This window comes from Chiroxiphia lanceolata, chromosome 7, assembly GCF_009829145.1.
Source record: "Chiroxiphia lanceolata isolate bChiLan1 chromosome 7, bChiLan1.pri, whole genome shotgun sequence".
Classification (NCBI taxonomy): domain Eukaryota; kingdom Metazoa; phylum Chordata; class Aves; order Passeriformes; family Pipridae; genus Chiroxiphia; species Chiroxiphia lanceolata.
Window position 1 is genome coordinate 38,345,215 of NC_045643.1, and position 22,411 is coordinate 38,367,625.

Below are 22,411 nucleotides of genomic sequence, written 5' to 3' on the forward strand. Positions count from 1 at the left end.
TTTACTTCTCAGGTCCAATCAAAGCAACACTTCAATGGAACATCAAAGAGAAATTAGAAATGCAAGAAGCAAAACAAAAAGCAAGAAGTTTAGAAGTGATTTTGGAAACTGGGAGTTAAAGGTGTGGGTTATTTTTTTTTTTGGGTTGTAACAAAGATTTTGGTAAAACCATTAAAAAAAAAGAAAAAGGAAAGAGAAAACACAGCAGATACAAGAAAAGGTTGTACCAAGATACAATGTTTTTTTGCCTTTTCTCAGTAAAATTCTCAATTATTTTGTTAGGTATAATTATGGAGTTTTATAACAGGGGGATATTAAACAAACGTAAAAAGATAAAAACCAGAAAAAAAATTAAAGAATTTAAATATATTAATCAGTAAAGAAAAAAAAAAGGCATTTGTTAGTGTAGTGCAACCAGTTAAAATGGGATAAAGAATCAATCCACTAAAAATTATCAGAGGATTTGAAAGATTTCCCTTCCCAGAGGTCAAAAGTGGTGAAGCTGCTGGTTAACGAGGAACTAATAATTAGGAGGCGGAGGAAGAGATCACTACCAGGTGACGTCCCACGGGAACAACACGGGGAGGAGCTGTTACAGGAGGAGTTAGCAGAGGGAATTCCCTGTGGGATTGGGAATTAGGGGTGAGTTAAGGGTCTTACAGCACTGGCGAGCTGGCTCGTGCTCAGCACGTGGTTCATGATCAGCGACTGCGACATGTCCGTGACGGGCTTGTGGAGCTTCTTCAGGTCAGCTTTGTACTTCACCTGCACGTCAGGGGGGACAAACCACTTCACAAAACTGGGCTGGGGGGTGTTTTAGTAACACCAAGGAGGTTTTTGGTAAAGAAATCTGAACTTCCCCCCTCAGGGAAAAGCACAACCCCCCCCGTACCTCACTGGCCATGTTGTGGGCGTCCTTCATGGTCTTGTAGATTTTGGCCTCCTTTAGGTCATACTTTGGTTTCTTACCCAACTCTTTGGAAAAGTTCTCCTTGTATTTCACCTAAATGGAAACAACCAGGGGTTACAACTGCTCTTGAGGACTCGCTTGTTTGGTGCAGAAGGCAAAGAGGCTCTGCTTCAACGGGGCTGCTGGGGAGAAGGACAGAAATGTAATAGCCTGAAGGCACCCAGTGGAATAAAGGTTAGATCAAAGAAAACCTGACATGGAAAGAAAATCTGCATCTGTATTTACAAAATACCACTTGAATGAAAAACTGCATCTCCTCAGAGTAAAAATAGAAGAGCCAAAATACAGCCAAACCCTGGCCCTTGGGCAGGAAGAATTTTTCACTTGATGGGAACTGGCCATTGATTAAAGATATTTCACAAAGAGATGAAAAGAGAGGTATAATAAGAGTATAACAAAAAACAATTATATATATAAAATATATATTATATTTTATACGATATAATGTAAGAGGATATAATACAATATAATATAATATGAGGATATATAAGAGTGTTTAAAAGAACTTTTTACATATTTCTTGGAGAAATAGGAGCTTTAAAAGACATAAGAGCACTGAAGATGTCAATACATCAAATACTTTTTGATATGTTATTATACAAACACTGTGTTCTGGCTGAATAAGAGATGAATGACACCAGTGATCACAAACAGGACAGGGACACAATTATTTACCAGGAATTAGATTATACAAGAGGTTTAGTAACACTTCCAAGCCACAGCAGCAGCAGCCAGGTAATGAGAGCCATAATAATCCAGCAGACCTAGGCTGGAAGCAGAGAAATGTTGACAAGAATGAGAAATTTTTAACCCCCAAAAATTGCAGAATTGAAAGCAAGCATGACAGACAGACAAAATCCAACTAAAAAACACAACTGGATAAACAAACAGGACGTAAAAGAAGGACATAAGAAGTTTATGAGAAGAAATGCCCAAGAGAAAACAAAATAGTTGAAGATATTCCAGTTATTCTTTGCTCCCTCACTGCCTCTACAGCAGCTCATTTTCTCTCAGAACTAAAATAATCTCAGCAAAGAATGTTTAAAAGACCCAAAGAACTGGCCAGCACTGGGACAAGAGCATGGAAAAGGAGGATCTCAGCACTGAGTGGGAATAAACTTATTCTTCTTTTTCTTGTAATTCAGTGGTTCAATTAAAGAATCCCTGGCTCTGCTGAAGAGATCCATGGTTTTCCTGACATAGATACATGCAGCAGACATGGAAAAACCAAAATTCCCCCTTTTTTCACTTGGAAATACATGTGTAACACTGAAATGGCACAGACCTGCTGCTGCCACTTCAACACCTGCAGCCTAGGTTCACTTTTTTATTTTACAAAGGTGGGAAGAAGGATAAGAAATTATTGTGCCCTCCAAGCCCTCCCAGGCTCTGGGATGGATTCAGTCACACACTACTTTTCCACTATGAAATTCCAGCACAGTGTAAACAGCCTGTTTACATTTATAAATAAATTAGAATTTTAAATTTCCTTTAAAGTTTCAATAAAGCTTAAATGAACTTTTAATAGAAGTTTGAAAGTTAAAATGAAGTTCTAGTGACTGTTCACTGAAAATTTCCAGCACCATCACTCAGATTTGTCATACACATATATTTCCTTTTTTTTTTGGCACACTTTCAGAAAATAACACCTCAGGTTTTAGGTATTTTGGCATGAAAAAGATGAGTTTTCACTCATCTGGAAGCTCCAAAGCCATTTTGAAAGACACAATAACATTTCAACAAGGTGGTGTTTCAGAATTGCAAGATGATACACAAGCAAGAGACAGATGCACAACAATGGCGCTGATGCCACTTAATTAAAATTATCTTACATGGCTACTGAGCATATTGGCTTTCTTAAAGGTTCTCATCCAGGGGGTGTCATAGGATGCAGCTCCGTGGCCCCTCATGTGTTGTTTGAGATACTCAGCCTACAATCAGCAGCAAGAAAGCAAGGTCAGAAAGGCAAAGTTCCAGCATTAAAGCATGAAAGGGGAGAAAAAAACCCAAGCTCTGAGGTCCTGGCAAGAGATTATTTTGAAGACATGGGGTGGAAAGTGGCTGCAAGAAAGCGAGTGTCCATTCAAAGGATGGGTAATAAGAGTTGGGTCAAAGGGGGATTCTTGTAAAGCCAATAAATACCCAGAAGAGCTGAAAAAGAACATGGCAAACACTTCAGCTTTAGCATTTACAAAAAAAAAAATCTTCTCACAACACCATTTCAAGAAGATTTTATACCTCTGTTAATGACATTTAGTAAATCAGTGGAAATGTTCATCGAACAAAGAAATACCTCGTGCTGGTATTTCATTTTTACTTCATTTTTTTCCCTTTTCCCCTAATCTAGAAATTATTTCAGTGACAATAGTGACATTTTAAGTTAATATTATGTCTCATTTCTCTCGTTGTTCCAAAGTTTTCCCCACTTTTTAATTAATTCCTCCTTACCTGGCTGGTGAGTTTGGACACCTCCTTGGCCAGTTCAATGTCTGGCCGTCCCAGCATGGTCACCCCCACACCAGCTGCTCCACGCTTTTTGTACTCAATCTAACAGAGAAAATAAAGATACAGTTGGCATTCCCTTTGAATTATTCTACTGACACTGGTTTAGTAGGAAAATTAATGTCTAAGAATTACAGAGAAGACTTAAACCCCACTTACATTACTGATTAACTTGGCAGCCTGAGTTGCTTTCTTAATATCTGGTCGATCTGCTATTGGTGTGTAGTGGAGCTTTGACTTGGCATCCTTCTTGTATTCAATCTAATCCATGAAAACAGGCAAAGAAAATGAAATTCCTGAGGATTATCCATAAGGAATATACCAGTGAAGGACACAGCAACGTTGCTGAGAAAATATATGGGTTTATTTTTGAAATAATTTCACAGGGAAGGGATTTGGGAATTTATTTTTGCAAGTTTTCTACAAAGGAAGACATAAACATTGGAAATTCTGTCTGTATTTGAAAGAATGAAAAAATTATTAGATATGTGATTTGCATCACATTACTTTAAATCCTACCATGTGATCAAGTACAAATCCTTCATTTTAGTGCACTTTTATATTTGTAAATATTGGTACTTTAATCATTCAGATAAAAGTAAAGATACAATCATTCAAATAAAAGAAAAATAAAATCTTTCAAAATTACACCAAAACATGGAGGCTGGGAGGGAATTCAGAAATACAGAAACTTGGTTTTTTGATTGAATTTGCTTATAAAACCCACTTAATTAATGGAAAGAAAAGGCAAACTCACTGTACTCTGTTTTTTGGCAACTTCCATGGCATGTTTCACTTCAGGAGGCTCCAGCATGACAGAATAATTAGATTTGCCTTTCTCCTTCACAAACTTCTTCTTGTAGTTTGTCTGTTAAGAGCAAAAAGGGCCACGTGTGATTTGGGAATTTCACGGGGAGGGGAAACACTGCTAAAACTTGGAAATAACCCCCCAAAACTGCTGAGAAGGGATCAGGTGGAGTCTCCTCATTCCCAAAGGGTGTGGTCCCCAGTTTGGTCGTCAGGATCTGCAGTTTGGATTTAAGAGGTGGTTATTTGGAGACGATGATGTGAGTTTGAGCTCACCTCACTGACGTTCTTGGTCACCTCCTTCACGTGCGCCGTGTCTCGCGTCTCGGGCAGGGTCGTGAAAGAGCCGTGGGGGAGCTGCTTCTTGCTGTACTCTTTGTACTTGTTCTGAAAGCACAGCATAAAAAGGGGTAAGAAACAGCAATTCGAGGATTAAATTAAACTAAAAGGAGCAAAATAACTGCTGGTGTTTTACCTCGGAGACAAGAGAGCTGACATTCTTGGCCAGGAGGATCTGAGGTGTGTCTGGGACCACATGGTAGGTTCCCCGGGCTTTGTTGTGCTTCTCTTTGTATTTTATCTACCAGGAAGGAAAGATCTGATTTTAAGCCATGTTTATCTTGTCTTGTGGCAGGTTAAAAAGTAATTATTATAGTTGGGTCTGCTTGCTAGTGCAACACTTAGCAGAAAATCCCATATTTTAATGTATTCCAAAATAAATTCATTTTAGTCTATACATTCCTAGAGCTCTCACTTGGAATTTTATGGATATAGCAAATATTAATATCTTGATAGTAATTATTAAAGATACTCTGTGTTATGCCCAATTTATAGCTGCAGCTTTTTTTGTTGTTTTCTCCAGATATTTCCATTTCAATACCAGGAATGCAGAGATACCTGGGTGGAAGGTCTGGAGTGTTCAGGCACTGTTAACTTTGGATATTAATTTAATATTGTGTGACATTTACAAGACCAAATTTATTCAAATTTTGTTGATTTATTAATGAAATCAGCAAGTCAATTCAAATAATGGAGTGAGACTGAGAACAACTGTTCCAAGCTTCACTCTTATTCCAACCGTATTTCCAATAAAACATTTAATGTAATAAATAAAGTTCTAACAAAGAACTTTACTTACTTAGAGAGAAAAAGTGAGTTCAGTACTTACATCACTGGCTAAAATGGCATTATTTAAGGCCAACACTGTGTTTTTATCATCAGTGACAGAGATTTTGCATCCCTTCAGGAATTCCCGGTCCAGTTTGTATTCATACTGCAGGGAATAAAAAATAAAAAAAGGATAAGAGAAGAGAGTCTCAGATCTTCTACACTTTGTTTCTTATATTCTGGACGTGAGAGATGTGGGAAAAGGGAATATTTGGTTTGTTCTGACTTTCTTACATCACTCTGCTGCAGAGACGACTTGGCTGCTTGCACAAAGTCAGGCCTGTCAGCAATCAGGTGCCAGTGAGCCTTGGCTGCTTCATATTTCTTCTTATAATCCAGCTGTTTCCAGGGAAAAACCAAACAAAAGAGAGTTAATTGGAAGCTGTGAACTTTACACGTGACATAGAGAGGGAAATTCTCTTTGGTCTGTCCCAAAAAAGGACAGAAGAGGGAAGAAAGTGCAGCTACGTCAGATTGGGGCTTTCCTCTGACTCATGCAGAGTCTATTTATTCCAGTTTTCCCACTCTTAGGTGGAAAATGGAATATGAAGGGCTGAAGTGATGTCCTGACTTTGAGGAAGGTGGGAGCTTTCAGGTCCTTCCTCTTGAAATGGGTGTTGGGCCACTAAAACCAGAAAATATGGGAAAGCTTCCCATGAAGCGCTTGCTTTGTCTACAAGAACATCCCAGGGAATTCCTGGGAGAGTTGTGTGTCTGTCAGGAAGGAGGACAACTAAAAGAACAGTAGATTTGTGACACGGAAGGAACTCCAGTGACCTCAAGGAAAACTTGCAAGAGTGAGAATTTTAGCTCAAAATGAATTAAAAGATATTGAAGTCAAGCGGGGTAAGAATTAGAAGCGACGCCCGAGCTGAGAAAATTCAGTGGAACTGAAAATGGAACTCATGGCCTCTCCTGCCAGTCTAAAACACTCTCCCTAATGAAAACAGGACCTGAATTTAAGTGAACTCACGTTGCTGTTGAGCTTGTAAGCGTGTCTTGGAGTCTTGATATGAACCGAATCTGCCACGACGTTGCAGCGAGATTTGCTCCTCTCATACATTTCTTTGTATTTCAGCTACAGAAAGACCAACACATCAAATGTTACAAAGGTAACAAGCAGCAGCAGCAAGAAAAGCATCCAAATGCAAAAAATATAACAGTAAAATTGCTCCTGTTAAGATAAAATCTTAATAGAAGAAATGACTGGATGTGGTTAAAAGAAATGCTTTAAATAAATTTTAAATAAACTTGCTTCCTGAAAACTCCTTTATAGAACATCAGCATTCAATTTGGAGCTTTAAAAAAATGTACTTTAGTTCTCAGATCACTTTGATACATCTCTGTCTCCTGGTGATCCCATTAGTATCTGGATAATATGGTTATTTTTCCTTCCTGGATTTATTAATTATGTAGATAATCCACAGAGCATCTGAATGACATTCATGATACTTATTCTTACAGTACTATACTGAGTTACAGAAGTGTTAATATCCTCATTTTATTTATGGATATCTAAAGAACAATACAAATGTCAGGGAGAAAGCCTAAGGTAGAAGGAGGAATTAGGACCAGGATTCCTAAATCCTACTATCTACTCCATCTTCCTTTCTCTCTCCTTTCTAGTCTTCCACTGACCCAGAATCAAAACACATCTTTATTTTAGACCACAATATCTACCTTACAAATTCACAATATCCACAGAAGAAATTGATAAACACAGTAAAGTATTAACTAATTTATTCAGGGCTCAAAAAAAGCCACTAGAGGATGAAAGCCTAGGAAAAAACTCCCCAATTCATGACTTAGAGATCAGTTGCAGCTCATGGCTTTTATTGCTAGTAAAATGTAAATTACTAGTAAAATGTATAATTACACCAAAAAAAAAATGTTTCAAGAGTTACAGAAGAATGTTACATAAAACACTTCCTGAAAAACTGGGTTTTTTTGAAAGAGCATTAAATGAAAATAGAGTTTAACAGGCAAACAAAATAAAATAGGCTCTAACAAGAAAGGATTTTTTTTTTCTGAGTGTTACACCTGAGTTAAAAACATTGGCTATCGAGGTAAAAAGTTAATTATGAGTGGTTTTGACCCCCAGCCAGGGCTGATTTACTCACATCACTGATCCTGTCCTTGACCTTGCGCACGTGGAGCAACATGGGCGTGTCCTGGATGGTGGTGTAGCCCTTAGGCTTGGCTTTGTTGTACTCCAGCTTGTAAATAATCTGAAAAGGCACGTTGGAGAGTAGATTAATTCCCTGGGGGTGATTATCCCACTCCAAAGGTTGGAATGAGGAGGAGATGAGCCCAAAGCACACTCACATCACTGATCTGTTTGTTGACTTTGGTGGTCCTCAGGTATTCCGGGGTATCCAAAACTGTGGTGTATTTGTCTTTCTTTTTCTCATAGTCCTTTTTGTATTGGATCTGGTGGTGGGGAAAGATTGTAAATGAACACCCAGACCAGGACAAAACCTCTGGGAGAGATGTGATTTTATATGAACATCACTTTGCAAAACCCTCCCACAAAGCCCAAGAAAGCTGAACGTGCACCATGAGCTGAGCTTTGCAAACCCCTCCTGTGCCCAAGAGACTGCCTGAGTAATTAATTTGTCTGATTAACTTCATTCATTTATCTCCAGGATGGAGCTAAAGAATCAGTCTTGGCAGTTCAGTGACTTTTAAATTCCCTAACTGGACAACATCTCCTTTTTAAATATTCATCATATTTGGCCTAAGGTTGGACTTGATGATCTTCGGGGTGTTTTCCAACCTTAATGATTTTACAACCAGAATGAGGAGAAATGTAAAACATCTTAAACAACCAAAGATTAAAATATCCTCCACATATATCCTAATGCCAGGATATTTTAAAGGCTTTGGCAGCAGCATTTGTGTCTTGATAACACTTTTCTTTCCCTACTGAGGACTCTAAACCTGTTTTCACAAGGTTCAGTGAGAACAGGCTGTTCACCAAGAGTTTGGATTCATTGTAGGCATCCTGAGGGCAGCTGGAAGGGGTTTGAAATCATTTTTAAAAACCCATTTTTAAAACAGAACTTTCACTGCATCAGAAAACAAACCCATGCTTTTGAAACAGGACCGTGACAGACAAAATATAAAAAACTTATGAACAAATAATCAACGATAACATGAAGTGAACATGCAGTCAGACACTGGTTTTTTTTTTTAATTCAAACATACTCAAAATTACCTGCAAGGAGTTTTTAATGAGATAATAGAAATCCACAGAAAAATGGAATAAAAATGCCTAGTAAAGACCTTCAGTAATTTAATACTGAAGAACATTATCTGTGCTAATAGTAAAGAATAACACCCTTCTTCCTCTCATGTAATTGTTTTCTACTGTTCCATTTCTAGTTTATAACTTAGTTATTAGTAATTTATTATTATCAATTTCCAGTTTATAATTTATATAGTAGTTATTATTATTATTATTATTATTATTATTATTATTATTATTATTATTATTATTATTTTCCGGGTTTATAATTTATATTGTGATCAGGAATCATTTTTACCATTAAAAGGAGTAAGGTCACTGCCAGCAGCTGTGATTGCAGAGCACAAATCACTCTGTTCTCTATCTGACACCATTCCAGGCAGAGTGGGACTAAATGTTATAATCTACTTTAAATTACTTCATCATTAATTCCCTAATTAAGAACTCATGTTATAGAAGGAGGGCAGTCCAAGAAATGGTGGCAGAATGAGAATTGGGTTAAGGAAATATTAACATATAATATCTGAAATGTGTGAGACATTGCTTTTTATGTAAATATGTGAAATATATAACAATTATTTATAATGAAGGGAGAAAATGGAGATAAGATCAGCCTGAGCTGAGTGACCCAGTGGCAGTAAATGTGATATTCTGGTCTCAAAACTATTTGATCACTGCCAGCATAAAGCACATCAGCAAATCCTTGGGGTCTGAAATCCGTGGGAAAGCAGGAAATATTAGAAGTCCAAGCAGCGAAATTGCATCTAAACGTCTCCTAGAGCAGTTCTTCATATTACCTGGCTCCACAAGTAAGTGTTGTAGAGAGCTGTCAGCATATCTGGCCTCAGAATTTCATTACATCCATGTTGCAGGAGCATCTTGGCAAAGGATTTATAGCTTTTCTGTTCATGCAAATGGCAACGAAGGACAAGAGAGACCCATGAACACCAGGAACAACAACACAGCTCTAGATCCCAGACACTTGGAGAGTGGAGAGATGTAGGCAAGGTACTGTATGTATTCATTGACATGTGCATACAACTCACATCTGCAGAGTTGGGAATGTCGGGGCAGATATCGCCAACATAATTATTAAATGGATAAATATTCATATAAAAATATATAAATGCATTTGTATTAAATATAGAAAGATATTTCCTCTCCTATTTGCATAGGGAAGGAAATGTCTTAATATTTTTATAGGGAAGGAAGGGAAATCATGAATTTTTGGGGGGAGATGAGGGGAAATTGTAGCTGAAGGTGAGAGCACTCAAAAGGCAAACATGGCACTGCTGCTTATCTAGGAAGGAGAAGATTATCTTGGTAAAGGCCTTTAAAGAGAGGTATTAAAAAAGAAATGCTTGATAAATAAAGGCATTTTTTTAAACCTCTCCAGTGGCTTGAAGAGGGCTCAGATTCTGCAGTGAGTTGATGCACAATAATGAAAGTACATAAAGCACAGAGCAGCTCACACAAAAAGTCCCAGTTCTTTTTGGGTGGCAGAACGAAGATCGTCGATGAGCCGAATGCCCAGGACAGTATCACAGCTGATACTGCTGGGGGGAAGGTGGCACACAGTTCTGGGAGTGACCCAGTGCTCCCACAGTACCTGACTGCTCAGCCTGGAGACCCACTTGGCCAGGAGATTCCTGGGATCATCCACAATAACGCTGTACCTATCTTTGAGCTTCTCATAGGCAGCCCTATATAATTTCTGCTCAGGAGAGCATCACACAGCGTGACAAGAGAGTGAGAACACAGAGAGATCATTGTTCTAACCATTGCCACCTCTGCACAGGGGTCATTACAGCCTGGGCTGGGAGGTCATGGCCAAAAAGAGAAAAGTAATTAAGAACAAAAAGAAGAGAGAGAGTATTTCCAAAGGTACATGCATTTCTAGGTTGTCACTGGAAGGCCTAAACCACAATTTAAGCATGTCTACATATCCCTGCCCCTCCCATAAACTCATTTTATCACTGACTTTCTTCATGAAAAATAACAGCAGAACTCTATTATAGATTCTTGAGCTGAGGATAAAAAGATGACAATGAGGTGTGGGGGTAAAAGACAATATTTTTTTAACATTTTGTAAGCAAAATCTATAATTCCTTATTAAAAACTTATCACTTATATAACAGACAACATTCAAGCAAGTTCATTCCAATGTATGGAGCCCCATTGCTAAAATTTTACCCATTTATCCTTCTGATATTAAATTTTTCCTTATTTGCTCTAATGAACAATATGAACTGAATACTAACAATCATCCATAAGAAATTCTGGTTCATTGTTTATCAAATTCAGTATAAAATTATAGCAACAGAACTGGAATTGTATTTGTTGTGAACAGTTTTTCTTACCCAAAAAGGTAAAACTATAATACATGGACAGACAGGTAAACAATTTACTGTAATAGCTGGTGAAAAATAATGAAATACCAAAATGGGAATCTAAATATCTGCTTCTTCAATGAAAAGCATCAGAGCTGTGTGTGATATTCCAGCTCTGAGCTGATGGGAATCACCCAGAACATGGTGTTTCTCCATGGGCTTTGTCCTGTGGGTGTAGAGAACTAATCCTACAAATTCCAGAGGTGATTTTAACCTTAAACCCCGGGGGGTTCATTAACCCCCTGTACTAGAAGGTGTGTATATTGTTTGTTTAGCACTAGAGGTGAAAAAAAGATAAAAGTGAGTAGCAGAGTGGAAAAATTCAAGGCAAAATATCTGGAATGAAATGAGCTTTGGTAACTTCAGGCATAAGACTGTCTTCCCAACACTGGTTTTTCCAATGCTTTAGGAAAGCAATTGGATTTCCCTTTATACCTTTCTCAGGTGGAAATCACCAGTGTTACTCCACAAGCAGCATTAATTAAGTTATCCTTTATTTCCCAGTCAGCAAAGGAAAAGTTCCTTTGCAATGAGACAAATTAATGGGACAGGGGTGGGAATTTCACTTTTTAGGTTCTGTAAAAAACTAATACTCAGACAACAAGAACAACCTTGTCTTCCATGATTTCAGCCTGATCTTAAGGCATCTTTAAGCCTGAATATAAGGCAGATCAACCTTCAGCTCTGTATTTACATACAGACTTTACTGCTTGAGTAGGAGACTCCAGAGGAGCCTTCAGCACTCACCCCATCCATCAGCTGAGTTGCATATCTAAAATGTTCATTAATTGGAGAGTCAGCCACGTACTTAAACTGGGATTTGGTCTTCTCAAACGACTCCTTGTACTTGCACTGGAGAAAAGCAGAACCAAACACACAACAAAAATCCCCATTTTAATCTAAAGAATGGCCAGGCAATGAAAAGAGGATTTTAGAGACAAATTGTGGTAGAATTATTGCAAAGGTGTGTTTAAGTTTTCTACAAACAAATGGTTGTAAATGTACAGCAAATGTCAAAAAGACATTCAGCAACTTTTAATGTTTTACTCACCCCACTGTAGAGCACTTTATTCTGTTCTGCCAGGACAAAAGCTGGAGTATCCCACACATAACACCCGGTGCCCCTGAGCCATTCCAAGTCTTCCTTGTATTTAACCTTTAGAAAAGAAGTAAAAGGATGCAGTTTTAAGGAGATTATCAGTGCTGAAAGGACACCTCAAGGTGTGGCAAACAATTACACCCATTATTATTCCAGGATTAAATAAATTAATTACTCATACTTTTCTGATGGACTCAGATTACTCACATACCTAATCTATCATTAACTACTGGAGTCCCTGTGTGAATCAAAAATATTTATTCTTGGACATTTAAAGGGTCATTGTATAATTACAGATACGAACAATTACAGGGTTAACAGGGTTACAGGGTTAACAGGAAAATGCAACTGAAATGAATTAGGATTGCTCTGTTAATTCAAAAAGGAGATGAGCTGCAATTTTAGCCATTGGAATCACTCTGTCATTTCACAGATCTACCAGGAGAAAGTGTAAATCACTGAAAAAATTTCACCTGCCTTCCCTTTCTTTAGAAAGAAGGCTTTGGTTTCATTTTGGAAACCTATTTATAACTTTTCCAGGAACTGTCTGAACTCACATCACTGATGGCATCCGTGACCAGGCGATGATGGAAATGCTCCGGACGGTCTGGGATTGATCTCCAGATTCCCAGCTGGTTCATATAATTCTCCTTATATTTGATCTACAAAGAACATTGAAGAACTAAGTAAAACAATTTAAAAGAACACTTCAGACCACACATATTTTTCTGAAACACGGGAACCAAGAATGGAAACAAGATTCACCTTTGTAATGCCAAACGAAATGAAATCTAATATTTCAGAGAAGGAAATAATCTAATTTTTTCTAATTATTTCACACACTTCAATGGAACAACAGCATACTGTAGGTTATTAAGTGACAGACACTGGTTGGGAACAGAACTGCTGTACATACAGTGCTGATGTCATCGGTGACCTTGCGATGGTAGACGATGTCCAGGGCGTCCTTCACCGTGTGGTACTTGCCCTTGGTGTTCTCAAAGGTCTCTTTGTAGCGCAGCTGGGCACAAAAATGACACACAAAACAACACAGTCATCTGCCAGGAACTGTTTCAGTTAAAGCTCTTAACTCTCAGGAGTGGCATCCTGGGATGTGCTGCTGTCCAACACCCTCGTGTAAGCCCTGAGGGATTTGAAGAAGCTGCAGCTGCCTACAATTAATTGGAATTTGACTGAAACTTACAGTGGAAATTTGAGAGAATTTCACTCAGTTCACTTTCAGACTGGAAAAAAAGGTCCCTGTTTCACAGGACACAAGTGCCACTTTTGGCATTAAAAACTGCTTATCCTTTCTTCCATGTCCTGATCTAGAACAAAGCAGGAAGATCATCCCAGTCTGGGCTGAAAGGTTTTCTCAGAGGAGAAACTGAGACGTGCAGAAGAGCTGGGATGCTCCTTTAAATTATTTTAAAATCACTTCTAAGAAAGCACTAAAACTAATTAATCCCTGGAAAAAAACCCCAGCCCAGCACATGTCCTTTCATATCCTGCTGGTTCTGAAATACATAGGAAAGATCTCCCAAATGATGCTCTGCCCATTGCCTTAAATCCCAAATAACTGTTCCATGCTTGAAGGAAAAAATATCATTTCCACCTTAATAACCTTCTGTGCAGCAGCTCAGATAATTTTTGCCTGTCATCCACTCTTGAATTAAAAAATAAACACATTCTCAGTGACAGGGGAGTTTACTTCTAACACAAAAAGAGATGAAAAAAGCTGATAAAAGGTATTCCATCCTGATTCCAGCATCAATCATTTCACTCCAGTCTGCACTATTTGGAGACTTCATGTGTAAGCAGATTTTTCTAAATCTATTTTTTCTTTGTTCAGTGCAGTGGGAAATGAAAATATTCAGTGCAGTGGGAAATGAAAATGAATTATAATAATCGAAAAAAAAATTACAGTGACATCAAGTCAAAACTTAATAATCTCCATAATATCAAATGGAAATGGACATGCAAATGGAGTGATCTCATTCATGACCTACACTGGGATAGTCTATGCTTTGAATTCTTGCTCCCTATTGATTATTTTCTGTTTTTTGTGGAAAGAATCCAAGGAAAAGCAGCAGTACAGGTGCTCCTGAGTACTCACATCACTGGCATTCAGATAGGCCCTCTTGGCTCTGATCAGGACTGGGGTGTCAGGGACAGGGGTGTATTTGTGCTTCATCTTCTCATACTGGGTTTTATACTTTTTCTAAAAGACACAGCAGAAGGGAAGAGTTACAATTTCAATCTTTGCCAATCTGCAAACAAGCACTTAGAAACAGGCATCTTATAAAACACAGAAACGTATTTTTAAAGTGGTTTATTTTATTAGAGCTTACAAAGGAAATGTGGAACTTAGGCATAAGACAGAAAAAAACTAAATGTAGGGAAAACGGATTTGAGCCTTGAAATTACTACTAAAATTAGAAATAAAACTTTTAAAGAGTTCAGCAGAGTGGTACCAAATCAAAAAAACAGTATCTTACCTCGCTGATCATGTCCTTGACTTGCCTGGCATGTGTAAGGGCTTGAGTCTGATTATCAGCATGATGGTGGGGCCTCTCTTTCGTGGCAAGTTCCACATACAAGTACTGCAGCAAGGAGAAAATAATTTAAAAAAATATCCATTGCAAGTGAATCCTACTTTTTAACTGTGAAAACAATGTCTGTAAATTCAAAACGTAGACATAACCACACAATTTTCTACATTGATTTGAAATGGCCTGGAAAGATTTTGCTAAGAGGGACTCCCTGACTGTTTTTTCATTAATATAAGTTTTTCACCTGGCTCTGTATTTTTTGTCCTTCCTTGGCTCTTATCAAGTCAGGTGTGTCCAGGATGGAAGTGTATTTTGTCTTCACCTCGTTGCCTGCAGCTCTGTAAACCAGCTGGAAAAAAAGACAGGTCCATGAATTATTTCTTCTGTTACACATGTTCATTTAACAGCTTTGCAATTAAAATACTTCATCTATTACAGAAAAAAAAAACAACAGGGAGAGGTTAATTATAGCTATGAACTTGTGCAAAAATAACATAGAACTTACTTCACTTAAATGGGTTTTTAGCTCCTGAACTGCTCTGTATCCAGGAGTATCCAACACCACGTTGAATTTGGCCCACATCTTCTTTGCAGTACCAGTGTATATGTAATTAGACTGGAAAGGAAAACCAGTTTTATTTAGGTAGCTTTTACTATTCCTGGTAGGAAAAGAAATTTTACAGTGTCAAGGAAATTTTTAGTGTAAGCTGGCAGTGCTTTGAAACAACTAATTGGCTGCATGGCAAGAAATTCTGTCACAGGTCTTTGCTCATTTTCATGGGTAATAACTATTTTCCTTCCTGAATGCACAGAAATAAATCAAATGTTGTTATAGGTGGTTCCAGAAGAAAAAAAAACTCTTACCCAAAGCTTTTTGAGCTCACGAGCACGGACCATGTCAGGGGTGTCATACAGGAAACAACCCAGGCCCTTCAACCACCTCAGGTCCTCCTTGTATTTATTCTGTGAGAGAAAGAAAAATCAACAGTCAACCAGCCCCTAAACACACTCATTTAATACAGAACAGAATGTAAATGAGAGAAGGAAAATCCCACTTTAAGCATAAAACACGTTTTATAAGTGTTTTTCCAACACCTGAGCAGGAGTCACTCACGTCACTTGTGATGTCCCCAACGTAGCGACAGTGCAGCACGTGGGGGGTGTAGGGCAGGGAGATCAGGTGGCCCTGCATCTTGAAGAAATCTGACTTGTAGATCAGCTGAAAGACAAAGAGAAAAACAGCATTTCACATGTTTGGTCACTGGATAATCTAAATTCTCTCTGTTTGTGCTGTTGGGAAGGCACCTACATCGCTGACGGCTTCCTGGGTCGCTCGGACTTGCCGGATTTCAGGGGTGTCTGGAGTGGTGTGGATCTTGTCCTTGGTCTTGTGGTACGTTGCCCTGTAGAGCCTCTGTGGCAGAAGAGACAACACACTACATTTTAACAAGTTTTATAAGATTCTAACACAGTTTCAAGCGTTTTAGCACATTTTATAACACTGAAACAGCAAAGCAGTTTGGCACAGCGGAAGCACTCCTGACACAAACACGCTGTTTTCTAACCAGGCAAAGATTTTCCACAACTGTTTTCAACAGCAGCACCTTTAATCTTTATAAAGTAAATAACTATTGGAGAATCTCAGGTTCTAATCCTAAAAACATGTAAATATGTATATTTAATTTTCATCCTATTAAAGCCAATGATCAAAGGAGTAAATACATATAAAAACTAAAACTATAGAGACCCAATGTCATGCAGATATTAATAATTTCTATTCAACTTTAACCACACAGCAGCAGATTGGCCAATAAAATTAGGCTGCAATTTTATATTATGATAACAGTTTTACCCTGTATTGATGATTCCTTGCCATTATTGATGGATATTTATCTAAACTGCTCTTACAAGCCTCAAAGAACAACTTCCCAGCCAATGTACTGCCCCCATTCATATTTTGGGCCCTACAAATACAACTGAAAGCAAACACATATATTTACTGTACCTCATTAATGACTTGATTCACTTTCCTTGCAGTTTCAAAGCCAACATCTTTAGGCCCCAGAGTATAACCTTTGGCTTTCATGTGTTCATAGGCTTCTTTATATTTCAGCTATAAAGTGGAAAAAACATAGACAATCTAAATTTGATTGTGGTTCTACTTACACTGCACTTCTGAGAGCAGTTTGTGCTGCATAAAGAGCCAGATTTTTAGGGAGAAATAAGTGAGATGTAGCTATATCAGAGTTAAATACCTTTATCATATGGCCCAAGATTAATAATATATTACATTTATATATATATTACATTTACTATATTACATTTCTCTTGCATCTATTTCACGTTACTGAGACAATTTATATTTTGATAATAATTGCCCCAGTTGAGAGTCTTTTATCTGAGACTATTGATCATTCCCATGGTGCAGAAGGATTTAATCCAGGACTTACATCACTGCCAATGTGCTGGACATGTTTTGCATGCTGGAAGTTGGGAGTATCCGTGGGAAGGCTGTAGCCAGTGGGCAGAGCATTCACACCAGCCCAGCGATACAAATTCTGCAAGAGAAGGGAGAGAGAGTTTGTGACAAATGTGTGGAACATTTGAGGGTAAAATCTCAGCCTCAGAGACCTCTGGATCACAACTGGCAAAAGATTTCCCTCAGGTCTGCATTAAACACATCCTTGTAAGTAAGTAAGGATTCCTACTTGCATTTTAGAGCAATGTCACGTGGCTTCATCTGAAAAGCTAAAACCAGACATTAACATAGAAAAAATTTGCTTTTTAGTATGAGAAACTCAAAGTTTCCTGCTCACCTCACTCTGTATCTTGTTTGCATTATATGCCCGCTCCAAATCGATGGTTTTATCAGTAGAAATCATTTTGCCTTTAACATTCTTCACGTAATCACCACGATACACAGCCTGGGAAAGAGAAAAAATCCTAGTTGTGGTGTTCCCTCACTGTTTGGATGAAGAAATTAAACCTGGATGGAAGTTTTTTGGCTTCAGGCCATTAAGGATTTTAGTGATTGTGTCTACAGTGAGCTGCAGATAACCAGCAATGATTGATTAAAATTAAATTATTAAAAATATATATATTAAAAGCCACATTTCTAGTACTTGTGAGGTAGTGGCATATGGAATATTGGGGTGACACAAACACTTACTTCACTTAAATTCAAGGCACTGAGGACATTCTGGACATAGACAGGGGTGTCTGTGACCACAGTGAAGTCCTTCTTCATCTTTTCTGCCTTAGATTTGTACTTAATCTGCAGAGAGAAATGCAAGAGCTCTAATTAGTAAATGTAACCATTAGTAATTGAATTTATTTTATTGTTATGTTCATTATTTATTACTGAACTATTCTATTAGTGAACCAGCACTGAAACAGAAAGTATATTGAAATTATGGCTGGTCATTTAATGAATACTTCAGTAGAGAAGGATATATAACATTTTCCAGATTACATCTGAAGCAGAATAAAGCTACAATGGAGTGAAAAAAATCTTCTAAGAAGCAAAATCAGTGTATTGACTCACATCACTGCGGAGATCATAGGCCTGCTTGGCATGGAGGATTTCTGGGGTGTCCCAAACAAAGCAGCCAATGCCTTTCAGCCAGTTCAGATCATCCTTGTAGATCACCTAAAGTGTCAGAGCAGAGAAAATCTGTAAGAATTCCACTGGGATCTAGTCACTTATTGCTAGTCTGAAACACAACTGCCAGCTAAGGTTTCCAGTACTTTAACTTTTTTGTTTGAAAAAACCAAAACAATTCATTTTGGAATTTAAATAATGTTTCTTCCTCGCTTTAATTTGGCCAATAAATTAAAAATCCAAATATTTTTTAAAAAAACTACCTGCATGTCCTACTGGGCACTGATTTACTGACAGATCCCAGGTCTGCTCCTGGGCTGATCAGTGCATAGAAGCTTCACACAAACAGGAATTTCTCAGACTTCCAAAGTTTCCACATCATATTCAATAAAACAAAGGACAATTTACAGACAGGGATGGCTGAGCTGGTAGAACTGTAATGCCATGACTCAATGTCTACAGTGATAATGTTGAAATTATTGCAATTATTGCCCAGAGAGGTTGTGGACTCCCCATCTCTGGAAGTGTCTTGGCCAGGTTGGAGCAACAGGGTCTAGTGGAAGGTCCTGCCCATGGCAGGGGTGGGAATGGATGGACTTTAAGGTCCCTTCCAACCCAAACCATTCTGGGATTCTATGGTTCAGTGCAACTAAGCCCCATCTCAACTACACATTCACTGCCAAGTGTTCCAAAACCAGCACAACGGGGTCGAGTGGCCACTTCGGAGCGCTCCAACTGTTGAATCATTTCTTCCAGCAGAGCAGAAACCCAAGAATCTTTTGCAAGGCGAGCCAGGAAGACGAGATTTGTGAACTCACATCGCTGACTTGGTCGGTGACCATGCGGACGTGGGTGTTGACCTGCAGGTCGGGGAGGCACATCCAGTCGTGGAGGTGGGTGCGGTACTCGACCTCGCTGATCTTCTTCTGAGCATCCTTGGCAGCAATGATGTCCATCATGTCTGGGACGATGTGCACCTTGGCTTTAGTCTTCTCATAGGCCTCTTTGTACAGTCTCTGTGGGGTTAGAGCAGAATTATTAATGATTCTGAGCACAAACTGTTGGGAAAGTTGAAGAAAATCATTGCTATCGCTTTATCTGTGGTCAAATTTACACCCTGCCTGCACTAAAAATAATTTGCAGAACTTTATCAAGGGTGATAAAATAAGATTTGGGTAATTTTCATTCTGTTGGTGAGTTTAAAGGAGGCAGAATGTGTAGTTCCACCTTCACACTAAAGGTTTGGCCGTGCAAGCAAAGTAACATTTGAGCCAAGAGCTTAAATTCGTAGGTGTATTCCAGAATTTAGCAATTCCACTGCCAAACACATGTGGAAATGGGACACCTGGATCAGTGTGGGTTCTTTGAGTAGCCTCTTCTGAGGTAAGCATGGATTTATCAGGAGAACACACACCCCAAGCCACCACTTACATCAATGTTGAGCTTCCCAACTCTGAGGCACCGTTCCGTGTTGGGATCATCCTCCACCCCCTTGGGGATCGTGTACAGTGCTTTGAACTTGTCGTATTCCTCACGGTATTTGACCTGAGCAGGAGCAAAGAAATGCAACAAACAACTGACTCCAACGAGTCAACTGTAATTTTGGAACAAAAGTCATCAGTAACAAGATGTTTAGTTGAGTCCAACAAGCAAAGAAAGGTTCTAAAGCACAATCTGGGGTTTCTGTTTTATCTTAAATGGCAAAGGAAGCACATCATAACCATCATGTTGTAAAAATAACAGCTGACTAAAAGATTTTAAAAGTAAATTGATGTCGAATAAGGCATTTATTTATTATTGTTCCAGCTCTTTCATTTAAAGAGATCCGTGGAGTGATCTCATAATCCTCAGTTCAGTAAAGCATAAGATGTTCTTCTCTACTTAGTAAAGTATTATTTGAAGTTTTTTGGGTGTTTTTCTGAGCTGGATGCTCATGAAATTCAGACTAAAAAACCCCTGACCAGACATTTCCAAGAGATAGTTTTGATTACTATAAAATGTGACTTTTTTTTCACGACAAGAAGCCACAAAGGACAATTATCCAAATGATTATCACAGAAAACTAATTATCTACAGATACATATTAGATCCCAATTAAAAAGAGAAAATAAATGAAATATTAAAAAAGTTTTTTATACCTACAGTATATGCAAGGTATGAAGGATTTCATTGTTATAACTGATGACCTGATAAAAAATAAAGCATTTAATTCACTTACAATGCTGGCATTGTGCTTCAGCTCCTTGGCACGTGCCAGGGCTACGGAATCCGAGGGTATGGCATATCCAGTGGCCTTCACTTTATCCCAGGCTTTCCTGTAGAGATTCTGTGGGCAAATAGAAAGTCTGTGTGAGTGGCAAATTTCTTTTCCTAAGTAATAACCAACAACCAAGAGAAATCAGCAGAAACTTCAGTAGGAATCAAAAGCCCTTTTGGTTTTATTCAGACCCTGTAACTCTTCCTTAATATCAAGTTTAATCTTGACAGGGCACATAAAGGGTGATCAAATGCTTTCTGACTATTCATGTTTGTTCTCCTACGAGGTTTTGATTTTGTCCAGGTGTAATTTTATTCAGGGAATCCATTTACTAATGCACATATTTTGACAAGACTAGAATTATAGTTAGAAAATAAACCCTCTGCCTGAAATAAAACATCTTCTCCACAGTCAAGTGGTGCAGAGGGTTATCACTGGCTTTGAGAAGCTCCTTGTTTGGATATTTACCTTCAGACAGAGGGAACCAACAAACAAACAAAATAAAAGTAGCACCTTAAGAGGAAAAAGGACGTTTAGAAACACTTACATTGCTATAAAGATGTTTCAAATTCTGAACTCTTTCAGACTCCACTGTTTCAGCCACAGGGGTGTACTTGTCCTTAGTTTTATGGAATTCTTCCTTGTATTTCACCTGGAAGTGAAAGCCAGATGTAGTTAATTATTTCAGTTCTTGGAAGGAAGATGGGGAGTGGGAGAAGGGGGGGTTCTCACGTCGCTGGCGTTGAAAGCGCTCTGCAGAGCAGTCACATAGACAGGGGTGTCTGTGACCACACTGAAGTTCTGGAAGTTCTCCTTTCCTGCAGATGTGTATTTTATCTAAGGAAAAAACAAACAAACAAACAAAAAACTCATTAATGCTGAAAACAACCTGAGAATTCCCTGCCAGCTTCCTTCAAAAGCAGTTCTGAAGCCCAGGATTACAGCTCAGTTAAGACCAATTCTAAAAGTGACAGGTCATAAAATAGAAATACTTAATATAAAGCCAGTCTGAAATGAGGAACAGTGAAAATTATACACTGCTGGTGGGTTAAGAGCACAACCAGTAATGCAGGAAACACTATTTTCCCAACAGAAATATCTCCCTGAGGTATCTTGCCCATACCGAAATAAAAAAGTTGTATCTTTTCACTGATAAAACCCACAGCCTTGCTGTCCCTCCATTCTGCTCCTTCAATATCAGAAGTGATGTCTCTACAGACAAAACTCAAAAGCTGTGTTATCACAGATTTAACAAAATATTTCTGATGTAATAGGAAATATTTCTTTCTGATCTGGACTAGAACAGGTGTCAATCTCAATGAATCATAAGAAAACAAGTCTTATAAATATTTATCATTATTATTTAACTATTATTATTATTATTATTATTACTATTATTATATTTAACTTATTCAAGGTAAACAAACTTACTTGACTCTGGAGGTCATAGGACTTCTTAGCCTGTATGATTTGTGGAGTATCCCAGACATAACATCCAATTCCCTTCAGCCAGTTCAAGTCATCTTTATACACTGCCTACGTGGATGTAAAAAGAACATTAAGTTAGGAAGAAATCTGCCTTCTGCTTGAAGAAAACAAAGGAGAAAACTAATATTATTCCTGAGAATATTGTCAGGCTGAGGGAGCACTGAGACAGGCTGCCCAGAGAGGATGTGGAGACTCCTCTGGAGACATTTGAATCCCAGTTGGTCATGATCCTGTGCAACCTGCTCTGGGTGAACCTGGGTTGGATTGGATGATCTCCAGAGGTCCCTTCCAACCCCAACCAGTCTGGGATTCTCTGATAAAAAGTTAGTAT

At 38.3% G+C, this 22,411-nt stretch overlaps 1 protein-coding gene across 1 annotated transcript in view; it reads right to left on the bottom strand.

Annotated features, from left to right (window-relative positions):
- Positions 1-22,411, bottom strand: part of NEB (nebulin) — a 100,992-nt gene that overhangs the window by 21,309 nt on the left and 57,272 nt on the right. Inside the window, exons 83-117 of the mRNA XM_032694029.1 lie at positions 22,024-22,128; positions 21,325-21,429; positions 21,140-21,244; positions 20,554-20,661; positions 19,767-19,880; positions 19,154-19,351; positions 18,279-18,383; positions 17,904-18,008; positions 17,551-17,658; positions 17,185-17,292; positions 16,740-16,847; positions 16,044-16,148; positions 15,849-15,953; positions 15,599-15,697; positions 15,240-15,350; positions 14,979-15,083; positions 14,681-14,785; positions 14,299-14,403; positions 13,099-13,203; positions 12,740-12,844; positions 12,135-12,239; positions 11,831-11,935; positions 10,303-10,407; positions 7,772-7,876; positions 7,567-7,674; positions 6,420-6,524; positions 5,681-5,785; positions 5,448-5,552; positions 4,755-4,859; positions 4,556-4,666; positions 4,230-4,340; positions 3,632-3,733; positions 3,419-3,517; positions 893-1,003; positions 661-765 (exon numbers count right to left, since the gene is read on the bottom strand). Of these exons, the coding sequence (XP_032549920.1) occupies positions 661-765; positions 893-1,003; positions 3,419-3,517; positions 3,632-3,733; positions 4,230-4,340; positions 4,556-4,666; positions 4,755-4,859; positions 5,448-5,552; positions 5,681-5,785; positions 6,420-6,524; positions 7,567-7,674; positions 7,772-7,876; positions 10,303-10,407; positions 11,831-11,935; positions 12,135-12,239; positions 12,740-12,844; positions 13,099-13,203; positions 14,299-14,403; positions 14,681-14,785; positions 14,979-15,083; positions 15,240-15,350; positions 15,599-15,697; positions 15,849-15,953; positions 16,044-16,148; positions 16,740-16,847; positions 17,185-17,292; positions 17,551-17,658; positions 17,904-18,008; positions 18,279-18,383; positions 19,154-19,351; positions 19,767-19,880; positions 20,554-20,661; positions 21,140-21,244; positions 21,325-21,429; positions 22,024-22,128 (3,801 nt within the window). The remainder of the gene's footprint in view (positions 1-660; positions 766-892; positions 1,004-3,418; positions 3,518-3,631; positions 3,734-4,229; positions 4,341-4,555; positions 4,667-4,754; positions 4,860-5,447; positions 5,553-5,680; positions 5,786-6,419; positions 6,525-7,566; positions 7,675-7,771; positions 7,877-10,302; positions 10,408-11,830; positions 11,936-12,134; positions 12,240-12,739; positions 12,845-13,098; positions 13,204-14,298; positions 14,404-14,680; positions 14,786-14,978; positions 15,084-15,239; positions 15,351-15,598; positions 15,698-15,848; positions 15,954-16,043; positions 16,149-16,739; positions 16,848-17,184; positions 17,293-17,550; positions 17,659-17,903; positions 18,009-18,278; positions 18,384-19,153; positions 19,352-19,766; positions 19,881-20,553; positions 20,662-21,139; positions 21,245-21,324; positions 21,430-22,023; positions 22,129-22,411) is intronic.